This window comes from Dinoponera quadriceps, unplaced genomic scaffold (assembly GCF_001313825.1).
Source record: "Dinoponera quadriceps isolate SergipeBrazil2010 unplaced genomic scaffold, ASM131382v1 scaffold2662, whole genome shotgun sequence".
NCBI classification, from domain to species: Eukaryota; Metazoa; Arthropoda; class Insecta; order Hymenoptera; family Formicidae; genus Dinoponera; species Dinoponera quadriceps.
This window is the reverse complement of record NW_014556703.1, coordinates 205,526-227,098: the sequence shown is the minus strand read 5'-3', so window position 1 is coordinate 227,098 and position 21,573 is coordinate 205,526. Positions and strand designations below refer to the sequence as shown.

At 43.4% G+C, this 21,573-nt stretch overlaps 6 protein-coding genes across 15 annotated transcripts in view; 3 read left to right on the top strand and 3 right to left on the bottom strand.

The window, feature by feature from the left end:
- Positions 1-10: 10 nt before the first annotated feature.
- On the bottom strand, positions 11-4,876 carry LOC106748011. The gene is made up of 7 exons (XM_014626144.1): positions 4,179-4,876; positions 3,693-3,867; positions 3,517-3,592; positions 2,572-2,676; positions 2,215-2,368; positions 1,435-1,550; positions 11-968 (listed from the first exon to the last, which is right to left on the bottom strand). Exons 1-6 carry the CDS (start codon positions 4,365-4,367, stop codon positions 1,437-1,439), a joined length of 813 nt encoding a protein of 270 aa, XP_014481630.1. The 5' UTR covers positions 4,368-4,876; the 3' UTR covers positions 11-968; positions 1,435-1,436.
- A 457-nt stretch (positions 4,877-5,333) lies between these two features.
- Positions 5,334-6,467, bottom strand: LOC106748014 (huntingtin-interacting protein K). The gene is made up of 3 exons (XM_014626151.1): positions 6,291-6,467; positions 5,660-5,767; positions 5,334-5,578 (listed from the first exon to the last, which is right to left on the bottom strand). The coding sequence occupies exons 1-3, from the start codon at positions 6,444-6,446 to the stop codon at positions 5,483-5,485; spliced, it is 360 nt and encodes a 119-aa protein (XP_014481637.1). The 5' UTR covers positions 6,447-6,467; the 3' UTR covers positions 5,334-5,482.
- Positions 6,468-6,761: 294 nt separating this feature from the next.
- Positions 6,762-8,315, top strand: LOC106748021 (pre-mRNA-splicing factor SPF27). Its single transcript, XM_014626169.1, has 3 exons — positions 6,762-7,081; positions 7,346-7,608; positions 7,851-8,315. Exons 1-3 carry the CDS (start codon positions 7,004-7,006, stop codon positions 8,263-8,265), a joined length of 756 nt encoding a protein of 251 aa, XP_014481655.1. The 5' UTR covers positions 6,762-7,003; the 3' UTR covers positions 8,266-8,315.
- A 329-nt stretch (positions 8,316-8,644) lies between these two features.
- Positions 8,645-21,573, bottom strand: part of LOC106748020 (colorectal mutant cancer protein) — a 35,977-nt gene continuing 23,048 nt past the window's right edge. For 6 of the 10 annotated variants that reach the window (XM_014626160.1, XM_014626159.1, XM_014626161.1 and 3 more), the window contains 11 exons: positions 16,824-17,085; positions 15,599-15,744; positions 15,159-15,374; positions 14,675-14,863; positions 14,390-14,580; positions 13,474-13,740; positions 12,763-12,958; positions 12,491-12,682; positions 11,470-11,657; positions 11,228-11,330; positions 8,645-9,520 (listed from right to left, as the gene is read on the bottom strand). In XM_014626160.1, coding sequence (XP_014481646.1) covers positions 9,410-9,520; positions 11,228-11,330; positions 11,470-11,657; positions 12,491-12,682; positions 12,763-12,958; positions 13,474-13,740; positions 14,390-14,580; positions 14,675-14,863; positions 15,159-15,374; positions 15,599-15,744; positions 16,824-17,085 — 2,061 coding nt within the window. In that variant the 3' untranslated portion in view covers positions 8,645-9,409. Of the gene's footprint in view, positions 9,521-11,227; positions 11,331-11,469; positions 11,681-12,490; positions 12,683-12,762; positions 12,959-13,473; positions 13,741-14,389; positions 14,581-14,674; positions 14,864-15,158; positions 15,375-15,598; positions 15,745-16,823; positions 17,086-20,138; positions 20,860-21,573 lie in introns of those variants that run through there. The other 4 variants (XM_014626163.1, XM_014626164.1, XM_014626165.1 and 1 more) reach the window with 4 other exon arrangements.
- Positions 10,456-10,750, top strand: LOC106748022 (small integral membrane protein 4). Its single transcript, XM_014626170.1, has one exon. It carries the CDS (start codon positions 10,515-10,517, stop codon positions 10,728-10,730), a length of 216 nt encoding a protein of 71 aa, XP_014481656.1. The 5' UTR covers positions 10,456-10,514; the 3' UTR covers positions 10,731-10,750.
- Positions 10,742-10,989, top strand: LOC106748023 (uncharacterized protein C12orf73 homolog). Its single transcript, XM_014626171.1, has one exon. It carries the CDS (start codon positions 10,761-10,763, stop codon positions 10,941-10,943), a length of 183 nt encoding a protein of 60 aa, XP_014481657.1. The 5' UTR covers positions 10,742-10,760; the 3' UTR covers positions 10,944-10,989.

Below are 21,573 nucleotides of genomic sequence, written 5' to 3'. Positions count from 1 at the left end.
TATATATATATATATACATATATACATATTATATGAGCGTATGACTGGATAATTTGATAAACTATAAGTACAAGTAAGACAAGTGTTACCTCATCATGATGAAAAATCGGCGCGCGTCGACGAACTACACCGACCGCTAGGAGCCGCTACCGCGTCGTTTTCGGATAAAACAACATACACACACACACATAACACACTTCCGTTGTACATTGCATTTAACAAGAGAGTAAACTCTTTTTGTAAACGTACGTCGCACGTATTGTGCGTGCGTGCGTGCGACCACGTAGTCGGCGGTAGTGGCTGTCCGGAAAAAAAAAGCGCGTGCGCCGCTCATTGAAACCCAGCTCATACAGACATTCATTTTTCCATTTTACTTTAAGTCTCTCATTGCACCGCATCAAATAAATGACATTTTCATTATATATAATCGTGGAATTCTCATTCTCCGTCTGTCTCTTTCTATATGGGCTCTATAGAAGTAAACCAACCCACTTGCCCAAAAGTTCATTTTATACTCCGTCCCTGGATTCTTAGGTCCATCGTCCGACTCCCTGCAGACGACGCGTCTGTTTCCTTTATTTTTTCTTTTTTACGCGTCCACGTGTCGTCGTTACATCGCATTACGCGCACACGAGTCGTAATTGAGGAGTTGAACTTAACAACAGCGCAAAGTCGTCGATTCATCGCAGCTATTATCGCAGCAACTTCCGGTATCTCGAGATTCGTGTTTGCGATCGTTTCTGGGACTTACGAGTCGCCGAAACTCAAGATTGGTCTCTCCCACTTCCCCCTCTCCCACCTTCTTGTGTTGTCTTTTTGACTAATTGAATTATTTTCGGATTTTGGACTTTGAGCGAGCCTAATTTTTCGCGAGGCCACGTCGAGCCGCCGCGAACGTATTCGACTCCTCGATTGCGGGATTCAGAGTTACTACGCCGCCGCGTGCGTTTCAGACACGCGGGACGATTCTGGAAAAATTCGAAATGATCTTTTAATTTTTTATTAATTAATTTGTATATCTAATACTATTCTTACTAGTATTTAGCTGTACAATAAATTATAGTATCTAAACAGGATATTTTCTAACCCTAAGTATACATACTTCTTTTTTTATTTACGTAACATATTACGTACACACTAGGGGACCACAAACATTTTTTATGTCAACGTCTCAAACCCCTCCCTTTCCAATTTTCGAAATGCCAACCTGAGGAAATTTGGCTCCCGAGCATTCTTAGTGTGTATATCTAGGGTTAATATCCAAATAATATTCTGCTGTGTGAAGCAGCACAAGACTAGTCTCTCGAATACACGAGAGTAGTAGTCTCCCCTGAGATGAGTCTTCGAGAACGGAGTTTTATTGAGAATAACATGTACAAATAGCGCGCGGAAATTGTTTTGTTATATATATACATATCCTAACAAAATCTATACCGTTACATATGTTGAGCGACGGGCGGTACGGAAGGCGTGGTGTCCCGAAAGCATCGACATCTCTCCTGAGACTTCGGCGTATCCGGATATCTCGGTGGGACATCCTGCATGGACGCCTGGCGAACATGAGAGTTGCAAGTTACACCAATTTTCTGGGCTATCTATTGATTGTTCGGATTAAAGAGAAATGTCCGGACATTTTTACAAATGTGCTGAATCTATCACGAGTGCCATTTTATGTATATATTCTTTTATTTCCACATATACCGCTATATATTTTGGTATGCTATTTCTCGCTTCTGACGTTATCGGGCAGGGACAGCCAAAATGAGGACAAGAGCTTCAAAGATATAGGTTTATCTATGGTCGTGATATCGCGGTAAGTACACGGGATACGTGTATGTGCGTATATGCGTTGTATGAGCGCGTGAGTGTATCGGACCACACATCCTTATCGTAATCGGCAGATTGTGCCACGAATTTACCGAGATTCGCGTGAATATGTATAAGTGCGTGCGTGTACATGTGTGTTTTCGTAGCAGGTTCTGTTATTAAAATTTCCCAGTCCAACATGAGATCCTTCGTCCCTTTTGCAACGTGTGACCGCGCGTTACATCAGCAAGGCCGTCAACTATTATAATGCTTCTTAAAACTTAAGGTTGGCACTTTCGAATCATCATAGGAACAAATTTGAGCCAGGATTATAGGACATTAAATGCAAAGGCACCGAATTGATTATTTACGCTGTCTGGATAATAACGCAACGAGTGATTAACGTACCATATTGTAGGGAGACGTGTAGAGTGGAGGGGCGCCACATACTTCGCTGTACAATGGTGGTCTTTCCCGTGAATCCTCGATGGTGTTGCAGTACGACGTACCATTCAGCTCCTGCTGTACCCTGAGACACCTGGTGCGCGCTAGTCGCCTTGTCCTGCACAGAAATATTTGCATTATTATACTTGCGCAAGACGTGTAACTCGAACCGATCGTCCGATTTTGGTCGGATTTATCGCGGTGGTTCGATTCACCGTTGTGGAATTAAATTATTGCCTTTATACGGCGAATTAACATTTATTAATATTAGGAGATGTGAATTCACACGAATTGCGCGTGCGCGCGCTTACGTTCTCGTACCTATTGCATAATTTGCAGTACATTAAGATCAAGCCGGTGATACCAAGCCCGAATAATATGGAGACGCTGATATGCGTCATTGTCATCAGTTGCCATTCCGCACTCCTGAAATAAATTTCCGCTGTGGATTATTTTCGTTAATAGTTTTTCGATATTCGGGAATAACAGGAGATAATTATAACTAATGCTCCAATTCCAAAATCTGTGCTTGGGAGAGAAAGACACGCGGAGAAAAACGTTGGTCAGCAAAATTGGTTAACGGTGCTATAATTGGAATGTCTTCTTGATTCAATAACAAATATCGTTAATACATCATATGTACTACAATATATTGCATATAATACATCAGATCTTAATTTATCTTTTCACTTTATGCGCTATTTATGTTTTTAAACTTTAGAAAAATATAGCATGAAAAAATGTACAATGTTCCTTAGTAAAAGTTTACTATGTTACACTAAATTATATATATATATATATATATATATTTATTTATTTATTTATTATATATTTATTTAGCAAAATAAACTGACAATACATTCCTGAACCTTTAATAATTCAAGTGTTAGTTTCAACGAGAATCTATAACAGGTGGAGCAAGCTTTTAGTCTTTTGCTCTAAGCAATAAAATGCAACGTAATAACAATAAAAAATGTAACGTAATTTCTGACAAAAAGCGTTTGCCGCGCTACCAGAAGTCGTAATGATGCTTAAATTTTAAGAATTGCAATGCCTGGCGGCGCTGGAAACGCTCTTTGCTAGAAATTATAGCTTAGAACAAAAAGCTAACGGCTTATTACACTTATAAGTCCGGATTAATATGACTTTCGAATCAAGAAGGCTTACTTCAATTACGACGCTGTCAACCGATTTTACATTTTCTTTCCGTGCAAAAATCGCGCAATAACGGAACGTACGAGTGGGTAAGACGCTCGCGATTCTTACCAACAGAGAGAACAATTGTCGCAGAGACAGCATTCTTCATTCTTTGGACAATAAATTATACATTCGCCTTTCGGTCCTGAAAGGATAAAGTGTTATTCATGAAGAGCGATGGGTAGAAATTTCGAAGAGTTTTGAGAGAAGAAGAAAGAACAAAAAAAGGCTTTCGACAAACTTACCGGTATTTTCCAAACACAAGCACGACGTGTTCGGTTTAACGTTACATTGGGTGCAATTTTTGGGCCAGGTTTCTTCCGTGCTGTTATATGCGTAACACGAATCTGTTGAATCACATTGGGCGTTCGTACATGTATTATTTATAAACGTGTAATATATCAATAATATATCTGTAATATTTTACTGTAATGCATAATATTTCCACGATATTACGTGCTATGTGAGTTGATATCATCTTGTTGTTTGAGTCATTATTGTGACATTTCAATGTTTTATATATATATATATATTTTTTTTTTTTCGTGTAAGTTTTACCTATCCAACGCTATATAATCTTCATATTTTAAATTTCAACATGTACATGTTGAAAATACAGGTCTTCTCAAAATAAGAATATTCTTTTTTCCATGTAGCGTTGTGCACAATTTAAAAATTGCTCGTAGCGTCGTGTACAATTAAGAAATTCTCTTTTATATGCGCCTAGTTCAATTTGAAAACGAGCCTCTCAAGTGCGAATGCACCCACGTACCTATACCCGCGGTCGGAGTTATCACCATGTAAAGATATAAGTATCCCAAAAAGAACGGGTTCATGATGTCACATCTATGTACAGATGAGCGAGGGAACAGTCGTGCCGGTGTGAACGTGATTACGCGAAACGTCACTTGTGCTAACATAATTCAACGATGCGAGTTACTGGCGCGACGATCATGCGGTTCCCGCACAGGTGAATATACGCGTATCATAATAGCGGCGCGCGAAAAAATACTGTCGCAAGAGCGAGCATATCAAATGCGGCACACATCCACCTCCAAGCCGAGTTCCGACGCTGTACTGCGTACAAAATCAGATATATGAGCCGATATTACCAATCTTATCAATATAAAGTCTGATAATGTATGTAATCAACAACATGAAGTATTTCCTTATATTGATAGTCATTGTGACTTTTCATTCTGAATTTTCGCATGTGGACACTTTTGCGCTTGCAAAATGTATGTCATATTAAAGGAATATTTTGCATACGCACGCACATACACACACACACACAACATGCATTTTTTTAAACTTGCACATGAAAGGATACTGCAATAAAGTGTTCATATTGAAAAAACATTTCCTATAAACGCGTGATATAATTTAATATTAAGTAATATTTCTGGAATATATTAATAGATGGTTCATATAGCATTCTAGGAATATTACGCGCTTATAGGGTTGATTTTAATTGCAATGTATTGCATAATAATCAATATTAGAATGTTCTATACTATGTACATATATAAAGCATATATGGTAATATTTTTCTTTTTTCTGTTATAGATCATCTGAAGAAAAATGAAAGACTGTGTGTGTATGTGTGTATGCATACATACGTTGGATCAACGATAGGTATAGCAAGCCTTTAACTCTAAATGTTCTAAACATTTAATCATAACATAATTTCCAGCAAAATATGTTTCTAAAGCCATCAGACAGTACAATAACCTAAGACTTAAGTGTTATCTTTATGATTCTTAACATCACAAATATCTTACGTCAGATTTCATACTTTATCGCTTAGAACAAAAGGTCAGAAATTCAGTATACTTATCGTAGATCCTGATATATATAGCAGATGAGAGGAAATAAAAGCATAGATATCACTTGTATATATATATATATATCATAATACTTATTAATAAATATTTATAACCCAAGGTCTTAACAACTCCCGATGAATGTGCAATTTACAGTGGAATTTGCGGAGTTGTGTTTGCAAGAGAGATCGCTCACACAGTCCTGTACAATATTAATTAGTTAACGTAATTAATGCTTCTACAATATTTCCTCTGTGTTCCCTGAGAGTCTGTTCCGCCAGGTTCCGATTGATCTCCATTTCTTTCATCTGAAAAACAAGTATTTCTAGTAAGCAACAGTTTGTCATCTGTAGGTTTGCAAGATATACGACATGTGTGGCGATACTCACAATCAAGTCAACATCCTCCTTTCTGATGGATACTTTGAGCAATTCCTTCTCCTTGGCCTTCTTTTCCGCGGCTTCCTTATTTCGACGGTCACCAATTATACTCAGTGCCTGTTAAACATTTTTTTCATCTTTATTTTTCTTTTATATCCTATTTTTTATTTTACGTTTTATTTTTTTATTTTCATTTTATATGTAAAGATTAGATCAGATAAGTGTATAGCGCTGAAATATACAACAAAATTAAGCACAATCAGTTGTGAATAGGTTATGTTCAAGTTAGCCGTTTCACGAGTCAAACAATGGATCTTTCGCAGTTTTTATTATAAATTTTTACAAAATATCTCACAAAAACAATATCAACTGAAAAATTATCTATATAAAAGCGTTAGTTATCTTATCTTTCTTCTAGATAAAGTAAAAGCAAAATCATCTTCGTCCCATCTAAGATGGATTTTTTGGATTTTCATCTCGTCTTTGGATTCGCTTCGCTCTCACATGAGTAACAATGAACGCAATTACTCGAAGCAACGATTTAAGGCGTGCAGTTCACTTGGTTTCGCGCGGAAAAACGCAAGCATCAATATCGTCCGGAATCGTGAGGCACGTGTGTATACACAAGTTACATACTTACGCATGAAAATCCATCGGAAGAGGAGATCTCCTTCTCCTCGGCGTAATCCGTCACTTTCTCCAGATCCGCCGCGCCGCTGTCATATTTCGCCGCTTTCTTCTGCGATTTCTCCTGCTGCACATCATCGCAGTCTCCGTTCACATCGTCATCCGCCATTTTTAATTATTTTTCACGCGGGATCTTCGACTCATGTATGCATATATCGCAGAGGTGCAACAAATTTGTTATCCCGCCTACACTTGCTGCACTTTCCGAGCCTCCGGTACACGTGGGTGAGTTCGGGAAGCGCGTTAAGCCCGTATCAGACTACAGATTGTGAACGGAGATTGAATTGAATTTGTCCAATCAATGCAAAGTTAACTAAACTCAAGTTTAGTGAAATTTAGTGAACTTTGCATAGATTGGTCAATTTTCAACTCAATCTCAATTCCCAATCCATAGTCTGATACGGGCCTAAAGTTCTTTAGTCTGTTCATTTTAACTACATTGTTGAGACGGTGCAATAAGTTAGAGCGAGACAAAATATACTTGTCTCATGCTAATTTATTGCACCAGCTCAGCAATACAGCTAAAATAGAACAGACTACTTCGCTTAGCCTGCAAATGGTGTGGAGAGTTTGCGGTTAAGTGGCTCAAAGCTATAAATGAGTAAAGTGAGGTGAAGCGAAGCTCCTGTGTTTTATTTACAAAATTGAGCGTCAAATTTTTACTTCATGATGGCTGGCGAGGTAATCGTCGACGCATTGCCGTACATCGATCAAGGATACGATGAACCTGGTGTGCGAGAAGCGGTAAATTGTCCGTTCTCTTTAAAATATAATCCAATAATACAATGAGGTTAGATTGGGGGTTAGGATTGTTAAAAGAAATTACTTAAAATTTAGGCTTTATAAAGCGAAGTCTACAATGAGAATTTAAGCTCTAAACCTTAAGAAATTGATAAATTATAGTCGAATTGTAAAAGAAAAATAAATTATGATTAGTCAATTTCTCAAATCTTATGTTTAAAATGTATTTTCCTGTCTCCTCGCGAATTCAACATCGTCGTATCCCAGGCATTGGCGATGGTCGAAGAGGAAACGCGACGTTACAGGCCGACAAAGAATTACTTGGAGCATCTGAACCCTATGAGCATAACGTTCGAGACAGCGGTGCTGAAACATGAGTTCGAAAGGATGCACAGTCGTCTACCGATGGAGGTACTCAGTATGAAACGCTACGAGCTGCCGCCACCTCCGTCCGGCAAGATGAATGACTTGGCCGCGTGGAATGAAAGTGTAGAGAACAGTAGCGCTCAGTTGGAGCATCAAGCTACCAGGTAGACTGGAGTTCTAATAATTATCTCTCCTTTCTCATCATTTTTACAGCATATTGCTCGATCTGCTTTTCCAGATTGGTGGTGACACCTTTATAGTCTATGCAGATTTCTTTCTCAATATTTAAATTACTCATGTAAATGTGATTTTCAAATATATACGGCGCAATCCTGCTGGCGAGTCTTCACTCTTATTTCATTAACATTATTGACATATTACCCCACGTACCATCGAACAATTGCAGAATCTGCAATCTGGAACTGATGATGGAGTACGGATGCGAAGCTTGGAAGTCTTACCTGAACGTGCTGGTGCAGTTACTCGGCCAGGCTCAGAAGCAGCTGCAGATGCTGCGCAAGAAAATACAGGAGGTGAATTGGCAAAGGAAGTCGATGCAGACCCAAGGAGGCGACAAACTGAGGGCCCTCGAGGCCCAATGGGTCGGTTTGGTGTCGAAGAATTACGAGATCGAACAGGCGTGCGTGCACTTGGAGGAGGAGATACAGAAGGTGATGATGAACAAGGAGGCGGTCGAAATCAGCGACGTGCCAGCGGACGAAGGGCCGGACATGCCCGGGAAAAGTGCTACGGAAACGATGGCGCTGCAGATGCAGCAGCAGGAGGAGCAAGAGCAACGGGATCTCTTGCTGAACTTTTGAAGTTCGTTATCTCGTCGAGTGACGATCGAGTGACCACGAGTGAATGTGTTNTGTGTTAAAGCCGGAAAAGTCCCTCGTTCGTCTCAGCACCGTCGTGAAATTATAAATAATTGTTAATCTAGTAGTGTGCATCTCGCTCTGTCGATTAAGCAGTGATCTACCGCCGTTGTACATATGTATATTGTCAGCATTAAATCGAGTATGATACATATGTACAACGGCGGTAGATCACTGCTTAATCGACAGAGCGAGATGCACACTACTAGATTAACAATTATTTATAATTTCACGACGGTGCTGAGACGAACGAGGGACTTTTCCGGCTTTAACACAGTTCGCGTTTTCTTGGGTATTGACACACTTGCACACGTATTGCGCGTAGGCTCAGCTGAAGGTTTTATTTATTTACTTCGTTAGGACGTGTTAGCAGCAGGGACCCGGGCTGAGTGAAAATATCGGTCCGCTTTCGGTTCGCTAAAATATTCGACGGTTTCAGTTTTTCGATTCCGGTTTTCTGGGCAATGAAAGTACCGATACCGTTTAAATTATAGTTCTTTTCGGTTTCTTAAATTTGTTTCCTAATTGAAACTTTTATTGAATTATATTAAATATATATGACGTGTATGATAAAAAATAATATCACTTCCTCCCAAAATTGTGATATATTACTTCTATTAATCCTCCTCATTTCGATATCGTATGCTTGAAGTTAATTTTCTATTTGCCGCGATAACCGATCAATGTGATCTTTCTTTTTCGTAAGAATTAGAATTTCATTATGAAATGAAAAAAAACGACTATTTTAAATCACAGAATCGAAATGATGAACCGAGAGCAACCATAAACTGAAGAAAATTTAACGGCTCCAGTTCGGGCCCCTGTTAGCAGCGATATTTAGTACCACGATATAATTACAAAGCGAACAGCTAAGCGTTTAATCTCTCTCTCTCTCTCCCCCCTCTTTTCTCTCCTCTTCGGCAGACTATTCGTGTGTAAAAAAATATGTGAGCTCGCGATCACCGTTTTTGCCGTTCTACGTCTGATCCTCGTGGATTGAACGCGGCAGAGAGACCGTCGAAAGCGATCATCGGATTATAGGCTTGCGTTGCGCGTCGAATGCTCCGTCGTTTTATTCATTCGACTGTCATAACGACGTCTCGCTGGCACCGGAACTTTGAGACTGAAGCGCTATGCTTCCTTTATAACCCATCGACTCCTCCTCCAGCAGGGTTATGCGTTGCTTCAAAGCCTTCACCTGCGAACCATGACAAATTTATGAGTGTCGCTCGTTGTTCTGTACTATGCAATTCGTTGAATCTACGTTAATATGATAAAGTAATATAAAGTAACGGCTGATTAAATATTTAATAGTATTGAGTAATAATAAATAATATTTTTATTTATTTAATGTACTATATCATAAGAGTGTGCAGTATTTCTTAAGTGTAGTGTAAATTCTCGACGATGATGCGTAATATTACTTTCTACGAATCTTTCGATGTGACAAATATAGATAAGGATAATTGAAAACTTGTTTCCCTGATATTTCTTAGTAACGAGAAGATATTTAATGACTTTGAACACGAGATGAAGAAGACGAACAGTCATTATAGTGGTGCGTGGTCTTGCCAAAAGATTAATAATAGGATGATATATACTCAAATGGCGGGGCGACAATTAATCACTATTATTAGGCCCGACCGTAATATAAACAAGCGTGCGCGCATTTGTATATGAATAGAGTGAAACAGAAACAAAGTAATATCAAATAATGTAACAGAATAATATATATAGTTTGTTTAAAGATGACACACTAACATTGATGTACAGTAAGTTATGAAGGTTTTATCCCGATATTCACTGCCATTACTGAAATTCTATAATATACGTAATATGTATTACAGATTTTCAGCATTAGCAATGAATATTGGAACAAAGGAGAAAAATTATGAAAAAAAAATTGAAGAAAAGATTAGTGACATCTTCAGCGCTCCTGGCGGATTCCAGATTCAAAATCTTATGTTATAGATAAAGAGAGAGAGAACAGTTTGGTAGAATCCGAGTTTACAAGGAAATATCGTTTTGTGGGAGAGTGCAAGCGCTTATTTTCGGATCAGTTTATATTTCTAGTTCGGCGGAGAAAATTTGTACGCGTCGACGGTGCGCAGGCGCGCGCCTGCGCGTCGCGAATAACGCAAGATGGCAGTCGCGAGTAGAAGACAGTCACGCGAGTATCGCAGGTAGTTTCGATGTTTTTTAGTCCGAGATTACGGCGATTCATCAAGAAGTGGCCGGGCGAACGTTATTTCGGCGATTTCCGATTCCTGCCGATATTCTTCGCGTTAGGGGCGTTGCTGGAGTTCTCTATGATCAACTGGCACGTCGGCCAGGTTAACTTCTACAACGTATACAAACGCCGGAAGATAGAGGAGCGGGTGAAAGAGAAGCTGCCCGAAGCAGACTGATATCAAAGCGTAAAGCGCTCGATCGCCACGATGCCTGTTGGAGTTTCGTGGCTGCGGTATCTCTCATTCACCGGGGCCTCGCTCGTATCGATGATGGCCGGCGCACAGTGCGTCCACATGTTCTACAAGCCCTTGGACAACTTGGACGAGCTCGTGGAACAGAGCCTGAAGGAGCGACTAAAGGTGCAACGGGAGATGGAGAAAAGATCGTAGAAGAGGTTATAGCTTGTACCCGATAATAAATTATTATTCCACCGGATCTCTTTGGTGTTTTTAATGCCGACTCTGATGTTACCGAATGTTCGCGCAGTATGAACACACTTTACTTATACGCAGTGTTTGCCGGTATCTAGATAAAATTACTTAAATAATCGTCCAGATGAATAAATAGATCATTTTTATCTTTATCTAGATGGGAGAAATACAAAATAGATTCATCTTCATCTTAGATGAAAAAACATGTCTTTAAGATAAACACTGCTTATACGTGATCATACCTGCGCAGCATGCCTCTCCACCATCCCTAGCATCTGCTGCTCTAGTTTCTTGAGCCTAGACTGGTACTTCTTCTTGGATTTCTCCAGTGTCTGAACCAAGGCTCTGGGGGGAACAGACAAGCGACGCTTGTATCTTTATCACAAGTATATATCAGTGATAGATTTGTTAATAAGGCTGGCCAAGGGAGCCTTAAAGAGAATATCCGTAATGATATATTAATATTTGCGCATGCGACGATTACCCGTTAGCTCTCTTCAAGTCGTTGACGAGCTCGGCGGATTGCTGATGTCGCAACTCGGAGTTCTTGTTAACCTCATCTAAAGTGGAGATCAACTCTTGCAGGCGTTCCTTCAATCTCGCTTCCCTACCCAGAGCTTCGATCAGTTCAGATTCCATTCCTTCGCTCTCATTGTCGCTCAAGCCACGGTCCTGTTATGTTCTCGGTTAATCGACTTGAAGAGAAAAATTTCCAGAAGGTATTCATAGTCCGATTTCATATTTAAAATTGTCTTAGCGTTACAGCATCTTCAGGTGAATTTAACATGTGTTTAAATTTAAGCTCAGACTATATATAGATGGTTTTCACACAACCTATATTAAATATAAGATCAGGTCTTGAGATGATCTTAGCCTGCGATTCGCTTAATGTTGCAAGTGCTTCGAAGCGTTTCTTATATACTTGATGACATCATTATATAGCCAGAATATTTTGGAGCGTTTAAAGGACTCGTCTTTAAATTCGCCTTAAAATATTATATAGTCAACGAAACGACCTTTTAATCCTAGTCCACAATAGGTGCTTGAAGCTCTAATCTTAAGAAATTTTCGTCGGATGCTGAAGTGATGTGTCGTTAATGATTATTTTTCGAGTTTAGGCAAAAGTTATTATACTGAGGGGATGAAAGGTCTAGAAGAATGTTGGGCCAAATGTATTGAGTTGCAGGGAGACTACGTTGAGAAATAAATTTCATTTGGCTCAAAGAAATGTTTTTTTTCTCAGTCAGATCCGAAAACTTTTCAATCTATCCTCGTATATTAAGATCATCTAAGTTTATTTTAAAATATTATGTAATCAATAAATCAGTCTTTCTTAACACTTTACCACCAAGAAGCCTATTAACAAGCTTTTTACCGGCGATTTTTATTGGTAAATAAAATGTTCAGATGAAAGTGTAAGATAATATTAAATATAATATCGGCCCACGTATGTATATGTATGCATATATATGAATAGCGCTGTAAAATCGCTTCACACGCGATACCTTGTTCGTCGCCATTGCGAGCATAGTTTCCGCGTCGCTGAGCTGGCCCTGGAGGTGCTGTATAGTGGCGTGCTGGGCCGCAATTTGCGTGTCGCGCGCATTCAACTTCAGCTCTATCGTGGCACGTTCCTTCTCCAGAAGGAATACCCTCGCGCGTAACTCGGCCTTATCCTCCCGCATGGCCATCAGTTCCTGAAAAACATTTATATTTCCACGATATAGAATCATCCTTCTTCCTCTGGAGCCTTCGTACAGATACAGCGGATATCGACCTGCATAAGCACGGCGGTCTCCAGGTCGAGTTTCCTGGCCTCCGCCAGGGAGATGGTGTTCTTCGAATTCAGAGGTTCGGCGTGCACGCTCTCCAGCTCGACCGCCGTCGACCTCACCATAGTACGCTCTCCTTTGAGTCTGCTGATGTGCCGCCTGAGCCGCTGCTCGTCTTCCACGCACCATGTTACCTCCGACCTGTTGAGGAAGCAATTGTATAACATCGACGACGTTGCGCGTGAAATGCGAGATCTTCATCTCTTGAGAGATAATCTTGCCAAAAAAGGAAAAAATATATATAATCTGTTAGGTGTTGATTCGGTGCCCTTTTTTTTTTTTCATGAAATTCAAAGATTTATTTACAATAAGTCAAGTACAATGTTTGAGATTATTTCCATTATTTTCGATGACTCGACTCCATCTGTCGGGCAACTGACGAATGCCCGGTAAGCTACAGAAATATGCAATAAAAAGTAGGAGTTTCCATTTAAGAAATTGAAGGTGTCCTTCGTGTGACTTTCAAAAAGAGACTATCAAAGGTCAAACCAATGGCACCACCTTACGTTCCTCTCCAAACCGTACAACTTTTGTATGGAGACATTTTTCTCCGAAATGCACCGTTCAAGAGATATTTGAAAGCGTCGTCATTTAAAATGGAACACCCTGTATACTTGGTGTGTAAGACACCATTGTGTGTGTTCCTCGATACATACTCATCCGATAAGACCATGCTGTCCTCCCAGGGCGCGGCTAGCGTATTAGCGCAGTCGTTTTCGAGTCTATTCAGAACGTGATACGCGACGTTCTCGGCGGCCCTCCTGTTATCGATCGTTACGCTGTTTCTCTCGGTGGAGAGCGCGATCTCGCTCTCCAGCAGCGCTACTAGAACGTCATAGGCCTCGATGGCGCGATCGCTGAAGGAGAGCGCGAGGCGTAACGCCGTCGCGTTCGACTCGTACTTGCCCACCAATAAACTCAATCTGCAATTGCAGACGAGGAGGTCACCCGAGAGAGACCTTTCACTCTCGCGTCCGTCAACACGTTCGCTACCACGTGTCACACACACACGTGTGATGCACCGATTTTCACGACGAGACCGACCATCAAGTATGCGTGACTGTGATCATTTTTTTTATTCTGCCCACGTAAACAAATCAAGTCTTATATTTGATGTGCTTGTTCCAATTCTTAAGTATTTTTTTGGTTTCCCGTCATTAAAAAAAAAAAATAGCGAGTGAATCTATATTTATAATGTCCCTAAATAATAATAATAAATCATAATAAATCATAGAGCAATAAATAATAATAAATCATAGAGCAACCGATAACATGCTATATTTGGTTAATAAGAGCGATATTTAATTGGGGTCTAAATGGTCCGAAGTGATCGTTTATGTAAAAAAAAAATAAGGTGATTATTGTCGGGTTAAAATTACGTTCATAGATGATTACAAATAATATTGGAATCTTGGGAAATTGGAAACAACAACAGGCTTTTGAGCCATCATGTAAAGGTGGTCCAAAAAAAAATCCGCTATACAAAGTGGTCTTCAATGGACAGTTTTCCAGTTGAAGGGTGGCAGCGAACGTGTTAAAATTTCGAAAAGAAAGAAACGATGAAGAACGTACCGATCGCATTGCGCCTTGCTTTCGTGAAGGGTGAGCGCGAGTACGGCGTTGTTAGCCCGCGCGTGCTCCAATCGACTGTTCAACCGTTCCGTCTCGACTTCGAACTGTTTCTCAGAGCCGTTCAGCTCCTGCAAGTTCGACTGTTCCAAGAGATCCGACACAAGATGCTCGGCGACCATAGTGGAGCATACCTGGAACATGTTCAAAACGTGTGATCGCGTCGTCGTCTCGTCGGGGAGTAAAGTCAAGAAGCTAAAACGACGTTCTCCGAAGTGGAAATCGCACCCCGAGATTGGCGATATCCGGCCCGGTGATGTGCCTCTCGTCCGTTCTTCTCAGTCTCACCCTCTCCGCCATCTTCAAAACCGGCGCCTCCTCCCTCGTCACGTTCTTCGTCGGTGGTGTCTGCAGCGGCGGCAGGAGAGGCGAGCACGGCGCCGTCAGAGGTTCCGGTGAACTGTTGTTGCCTCGTGTCTGCGGAGGAGAAGAGATTGTGCAAAAAAAAAAAAAAAGAAAGAGGACGAGGCGAGGGTTTGCTGTATTTTGTCAAGATTCTCTCGCCTTTGTTGGATTTCACGATATTGTCTTGATTGAATGTCACGGTTCTCCTATTAATTTCTCGTTAAAACGTTGTTTTAGTAAAACGATTTTTCATTCGAGTAAAAAGGGCAAACAAAATTTATACAAATATATCTTCGATTCGCGTTTCGCCGAGTCATTCGCGTCAATATCGCTCGTATGCTAGCGGGAATCCCCGCTTTTTGCTTACTCTGATCTCTCGACGAGGCGAATCGCTACCCGTTGTTTGCCTCTGACTGCCGGTCTGATTCTTGAAATGAGCCAATTGCGCCTGTAAGCTCGCGATCTCCGTTCGTAGCGCCGTGACCTCCTCCTGTAGCGTCGCTACGGCGACGCTTTGACACGAGGCCGCTTGCTGTGTCGGCTCCGGAGTTGGCAACGCGGCCGGACTGTCCAGCTGCTCGTTCTGTTGCACGACATACGAATGGAATTAGGGTCCGCCACGTATACAGTGCGCAGTGTTTGCCGACATCTAGATAAAATTATCGAAATAATCACCCGGATGAACTTTTCGGATTTTCAACTCATCTTCATCTAGATGAATCTGAAATCATCTGAGGCAAACACTGACAGTGTGTTAATTACTTTGTCAACGAATTCATCGTGGGATTCCTCCCTTTCTTCCCCTACCTCCGCCGGTCGATTCTCGTCCTCGCAACAACTGGAGTCCGCGTCGCCCAAGGTGCGATCGCCGTCCCCTTGGATGTCCCCGCCGCCTTCGCTCTCCTCCACCGGATTAGTGATGGAGCCCTCGGCATCTCTGCTCGTCTCGACTTCTACGCGCGTATCACCGAGAACAGAAAAGACGAAAAACTACCCCATTGTCACGTCGAACGATTGACTCCCCTCCTAAGTAAAAGTTAAACCAGTTTCTAGCTAATAACTCTTAACCATTTAACCAGCACGGTTAAATACTGCCGTAGGTCTCCCAAGTCTTTCAGAATTTATGTTTAAGTAACATGCGAGGTTTCGAAGGCCTGGTATGTTACAAGTGGCGAGAACTTACTTATGGAAGTCGGGAGAAGCTCTTCTATCGCCAAGGTCGATGGCCAATTGAACGGTAGAGGAATAGAAATAGAAAATAGGACATAGCAGCGCGGACAAGATATGGGAGAGGGGGTAAGTGAAAGTAAATGTGTGCAGGGTTCGCAAGCCTAGAATAGTGATGTCAGGGTTAACCTTGGACGCCCTTAGGTGCTGTTCGGCAAAGACACCTAACGTCTTGATTGACGACGCTTGCAGTTTAAGGGGGATAATGAATTTTAGAATCATTTATTATTATATTTTATATTATTTAGTCTTCAGTTAAGGGAAGAATCGGAACGTGCTGTCTCCTCTACCTTGCTTTTTCGCGCACGGTTTCTCGTGAGCAGTTTGTAGTCGAGATTCGGAGAATCGAGCTCTCTCTCTCTCTCTCTCTCTCTCATTCGCTCTGCTCTATCATCCCCTTCGTCGGAAGCAGCCGAAGACAGAATCTGTTCGCGACGCTGTCGGTGGTATGCGCCGCTCTTCGCGGAACCCTGAGAAAGAGATCGCTTTCTTCTCGGTATCGAGAAGCGCGAAAGAGAAGAGAGAGAGAGAGAGAGAAAGATCGAAACACAGCAAGGTCGGAGAGCGCGCGCTTTGTTATCGAGAGATGGCTATTACTATCGTTATTGTCTGAGTCCGGAGGAGATCATCGCTGATTGCCCGACAGGAATTGTCGTTTCACTTCCCTCCCCTCCCGGAGAATTGACCGTGGCTTTAAGACCGCCGTCGCCACGAGACATCTATCTCGCTTTTCCCTCTCTTGAGAGTGGGTCTCGCGAAATCGGTACGCGGAATCGAGAACGACGGCGTCGTCGTATACCCTTACCGGATTCGTCTTCCTCGGCAATTACAGTGGCGCGATGCCTCTCCAGCTGTCTGCCGAGCTCGGCGATGACGGAATGCAGCTCGGTGAGCCGCTCCTCGTGCCGTGCCGCCTGCTGTTCAGCCCGCTGCTCGGCGCGGGCCGTCTGCACCTCCGCCCTCACCAGCGCGGCCTCGGCGGCCTCTCGCGCACGGGTTGCCGCCACTAGACGCGAGTTCAGCTCGGCGACCTCGGATCGCAGCGAGGAGAGCGCCGCCGCGTGCAGCTGCAATAGGGAGCGTGCGTGAGAGCAAATTTTCATCTGAGATTTGTCGAAACTTCCGTCGCCTCACGAAGACAATCATCTTTAATCTCTGCTTGAAGGTCGCTTACCGAATGTCAATGATATCCTGCGGTCGGATTTTAAAGAGAATATCTTACACAGAGGAAAACGATTGGTGGAATCGGTGTTCGAATGTTTTATCTACAGAAAGAAATAACTTGATCTGATGAAGTAAGAGAATAATAATAGTTCTGTTTTGTCGCTCTTAGACGGTGTTGGAGGTAACATTATAACATGGATACACGTGTAATTGTGTATGCCGCAGAAGCGAGGTCGTGTTGAGCTCATCAATGCGAGGCGCAGAAATAGCGCGCGGGAATTTTACGCGTGAATCAACGTCTCGTGTTTGTTCCGATTGCGGTCCGGTGACGTAATTCTGTTGAATAATTTAATATCGCGGATCGGTCGGCGGGATCACGCTGTTATCTCAATGGCAAGATCGAGCGGCGCAAATCGCCAACGTGCACGCGCTATGCTCGTCTCATATATAATCGCGATCATCTCTCTTTCTCTCTCATTCACACTGACGGGACACATCCACGGATATGTGAAAAAAAAACCTGTCCTTCTCATGCGCAACCGTCCGTGTCGAACGTTGTGAGACGTTAACGATCGCCGGTCGCGTAATTACAGCGCGACGCAGTGGGAGGAAACGAGGGGGCGAGTGGATAAGAACGCTGGACGCGTGGCGATTCGTGGCCATTCTTCCTGTGGATATCATCGTCGCAGTGTGTTGATTCCGACGGAGGTGTGAATAATTTCGAGCTTGTGCGGAAAGAAGTCAGGTAAAAATCGCTCGACGAGTCCGCGATATCGCCGCGAAAAACGTTGGGATTATCGAGAAATTATTTGTGCGATTCTGTTAGCAATAAAATCGCAAACTACTTTTTTCATTTTTCTCGCGCATTTTTTCATATTACAAGTTTATCATTCGAGCACAGTGTAACACAAACCTAGTGCAAATCTGCACAACTGTGAAAATAAAGAAATTCGAAAAGTGGCGGGCTAACTTCTTACAAGCAATTCGACGATAGGTAAATCGGCCTTCTGCGCTGTCGATCGACGATGAAGCTAATTATCGCCTTGATGGCCATCGCCATCGTATTTTCGGCTACGGTCACGGCGCAGGACGACTACATTCATCTGCCCGGAAAAAATTGTGTGGAGGCGCCGCCTTGTCCGGACGGGAGAGCTTGCGTGATGGCTAAACCTCGTTGCAACGTTGGTACCTGCGGCACGGATCTCGTGCCAACGTGCGGACGAAAGTCATAGAGGGGAACGCGCGACGTACATTCATCGTACGGTTTATATCTTCATATTTTTACCGTGTATAATAATAAAGAGCATTAAACAGTTTCTAGCCAGTAATTCTCTGACCAACTAGTTTCCGATCAGTTTTATTGGCAAAAACTTACAAGTTTGGGAGACTTTTGCTTCGACATTAACTGGATGGTAAAACTAGTCAGTTTTTCACCAGATCCTAATAAGATTTTGTCGAACAGTTACTGTCTAATTAATTCAAACCAGTAAAAACTGTCCGGTTTCCGTCTAGTGACTAGTTTCTCCCTAACATTTTTCCACTCGGGCGTCGTCGTAACGAACGACGCAAGTGCACGCGTAATTCGAAAGCGGTCGAATCTTTCGCAGCGAGAACGTTTACAGAAGCCGTGATCCGAGATGAAATATTTGACGTAACCGCGGTGTGAGGCCTCGCAATTTCCGACGTTTCATTCACAAAGGGTCCTCTCTCGTGCTTGGTTAAGGTCAGGGGTGTGTGTCGGCCTAGCGCAAACAGGGGGGACACGACAGCCGCAGTGTAATTCAAACAAAAAGCAATCAAGGATTCAATTACAAGGCCGCACGGCTGGGCCGCTGTTGCGGCACGGCAGTTCGCAGTTTCATCGTCGAGTAAGCGAGCGAGCGAGAGATTCGATTACCGAATCTCGGCCCCGGACGTCGCCGGGCGTCCGATCGCGGACAAATTAGCAATTAGGATTAGACGTCTCCGCGCATTCTTCATGCTCGAGCGATAATAACGGGCGAAACGCGAGGAAAAAATGAGACGGCAGATGTCCTTCCTCGCAGAATTCGAAGAAATCAGTTTTTCAACGGTCACGGTTAAGAGTTCTAGTTGTTCCAGTTGTTCGAAATATTATCGTTTCAAAAGGACAATTCCCTAAGTCGGGGCGAAAAATAAAAAAATGTTTTCCGACAAACGAACTCCCGGGCCGAGATAATTTTCCAAAAATAACTCCTTTTCTTTCTCTCTCGTTCTTTCTTTTCAATTCCCTCTGCTTTGTGGAACTCCGGGCGAATCCCGACAACCCTCCAAAGGGCCGCCTCGCGGAATTCATTATTCGCGAATAGGCAACCGCGCTGTCGGATTTGTCGGGGCTCTCATTATGACTGACGTGCAATTTATCGAGTGAGAGTTCTTTTGTGTTTCCGTATTCGTATGACTGACGCGGTGACTTATCGCGCTGCGCCGTCTCAAAAGAGCGATTCCCATTCGCCGAGTATCCTGTATCGGAGTCGTTGACAGGTTTTCCCGGCAGCGATGACGGCGGCGCGCATGCGACGTCGTACCGCCGTCACGCAGGGCAAAAAGTCAGCGAGGACGGCGATAAATCAGCCGCCGAATCCCGCCACGTCTTCGCGACAAATACGAGACGGCAGCTACCTGGGGTAGCGACACGCTTTATGTATCTGGCAAAGAACGTATGAGAAAAAGAAACCACCCCGGTTAAGTTGCTTCGTTTGGAAATACTACTTCACCGAAAACCGCGTTTTTCTTTCAGCAGTAATCGACAAAACAAGTTACAAAAAGTGTACATGTACACGCCTTAAAGAGGGGGCATGAGATTTTGTACGCAACGATTGAAGTTTAATTTTCCGTCGAACTTTTTTTCTTCACACGTCTCACATTGTCATCTACATTCGTCTCCCCGCGGCATCGTCTCATTACCGCGGTGACGAAGAAAGCGATGAAAACTTACTGCATTTTGCTTGTTATCGGCCTCGACCTGTATCGGCACGGTCTTATCGGCTCGGCGATCACCGGGACAGCAGAGCCACGACCTAGACCTGGTGAGTCCTTTCGGCTCCTCCTCCTCGTCCTCGGCCTCCTCATCTTCCGTGGTGGCGCAGTGCACGTAGACGAGGTCGTCGCGGCGCGACGGCGGCTCCAGCAACTCCTTCGACAATACTGGCACCACGTGACCGGCAAGCATCTGCACCGGGTAGCGCGGCGGCTGAAGTTGCAGTTGCACGTGCTGCCGGTGCAGATGATCCACGTAGTAGCGCGGCTCCGCCGAGCCATTGTTTACGGCTACCGCGAAACCCGCCACGTTGAATTCCGAGCCGCTGCCTCAGCTCCGGGAGCTCATTTTCCAGCGCGTTCCGCGCGATATAGCCCGGCCGATCGAGGGACCGTTACGGATCGCCGCACGGATCGGTCTGGGGAGAGAAGCTGCGATCTTCCTTCGCGTGAGCGCGATCTTCTCGCCGATTAATTTATTTTTGATCTTATTCTCCCTCGCCGCGCGGTCATCTGAGATCGCGCTGCTGCTCTTAGGCTGTTCTCGCGGGAGCGGATATTGCGGTTATCCTTCTGGCCGGCGAACTCGCGATCGAACCAAGTTTAAGCGACTGCTTCGGTGTAAGCAACGTTTGCTTTAAATCATTTCAGACTCGTCGTTGATTCGTTCAATATTTTCACTGATGATTTCAATACAAATTAACGATCCAAACATATTTCTAGATAGATTAGAATATGAGGAGCGAGAAAGCGAACGCCGAAGTGAGAATTTTTCCAGTTTTCATCTCCCTTTCGATATCCGGTTTTCAAGCATTTCGTCCCACTGCGCGCGGGAATAATATCACGCGGGGCCGGTTTTAGATAGAGAGATGATATGCGATATATCGCGATACACCAGCGGCATCGATGTTACATCTCGCAAGTGGTATTGATCGACTTCTATTTTCGACTCGGACTACATATATTTTTTGTACTCGCTCGTCGTATTCCGCCGTCGCGGCGCGGAGCTTTGCGCATGAGTTTCAGTCGGCCGGCGCGTTGGAATCGATACTCGTTATCGAAGTGCTGGCCGATTAGATTTTCGAGATTAGACGGCGGATCGAGACGATCCGCTCTCCAAATTTCTCGTGGAGAAGTTACATCCGACGAGCAGAGTCGCTCGAGCGATTTCTCGCTCATGTGGAGTGAATTATCCACTTCGAATATTTCCGTTCGAAATGGAAGCATTCAACTCGCCGGTGAATGAGGAAGATCAAGGGACGACTTTGAACGTTGCGAAGAGTCGCGCTCCGCTCGCTCGCTCCTCACGCTCGCCGGAATCTCGCTCCGGTTCTCGTAATCATTTTTGCGCGCCGCTTAACGAGCTCGCCGCGACGCGCGTTCGTTAACTATTC

What these genes read in the sequence shown, in the direction of transcription:
- LOC106748011 (XM_014626144.1), bottom strand. Translation starts at nt 4,367, where the DNA reads ATGTTAGCACAAGTGACGTTTCGCGTAATCACGTTCACACCGGCACGA. An exon ending in TGAGAGGCTCGTTTTCAAAT is followed by an intron (nt 3,868 to 4,178) that starts TGAACTAGGCGC and finishes TTACAGTAAAAT; the next exon opens with ATTACAGATATATTATTGAT. An exon ending in GACAATTGTTCTCTCTGTTG is followed by an intron (nt 2,677 to 3,516) that starts GTAAGAATCGCG and finishes AATTTATTTCAG; the next exon opens with GAGTGCGGAATGGCAACTGA.
- LOC106748014 (XM_014626151.1), bottom strand. Translation starts at nt 6,446, where the DNA reads ATGGCGGATGACGATGTGAACGGAGACTGCGATGATGTGCAGCAGGAG. An exon ending in CTTCCGATGGATTTTCATGC is followed by an intron (nt 5,768 to 6,290) that starts GTAAGTATGTAA and finishes AATGTTTAACAG; the next exon opens with GCACTGAGTATAATTGGTGA. An exon ending in AGGAGGATGTTGACTTGATT is followed by an intron (nt 5,579 to 5,659) that starts GTGAGTATCGCC and finishes CTTGTTTTTCAG; the next exon opens with ATGAAAGAAATGGAGATCAA.
- LOC106748021 (XM_014626169.1), top strand. Translation starts at nt 7,004, where the DNA reads ATGATGGCTGGCGAGGTAATCGTCGACGCATTGCCGTACATCGATCAA. An exon ending in AACCTGGTGTGCGAGAAGCG is followed by an intron (nt 7,082 to 7,345) that starts GTAAATTGTCCG and finishes GTCGTATCCCAG; the next exon opens with GCATTGGCGATGGTCGAAGA. An exon ending in TTGGAGCATCAAGCTACCAG is followed by an intron (nt 7,609 to 7,850) that starts GTAGACTGGAGT and finishes GAACAATTGCAG; the next exon opens with AATCTGCAATCTGGAACTGA.
- LOC106748022 (XM_014626170.1), top strand. Translation starts at nt 10,515, where the DNA reads ATGTTTTTTAGTCCGAGATTACGGCGATTCATCAAGAAGTGGCCGGGC.
- LOC106748023 (XM_014626171.1), top strand. Translation starts at nt 10,761, where the DNA reads ATGCCTGTTGGAGTTTCGTGGCTGCGGTATCTCTCATTCACCGGGGCC.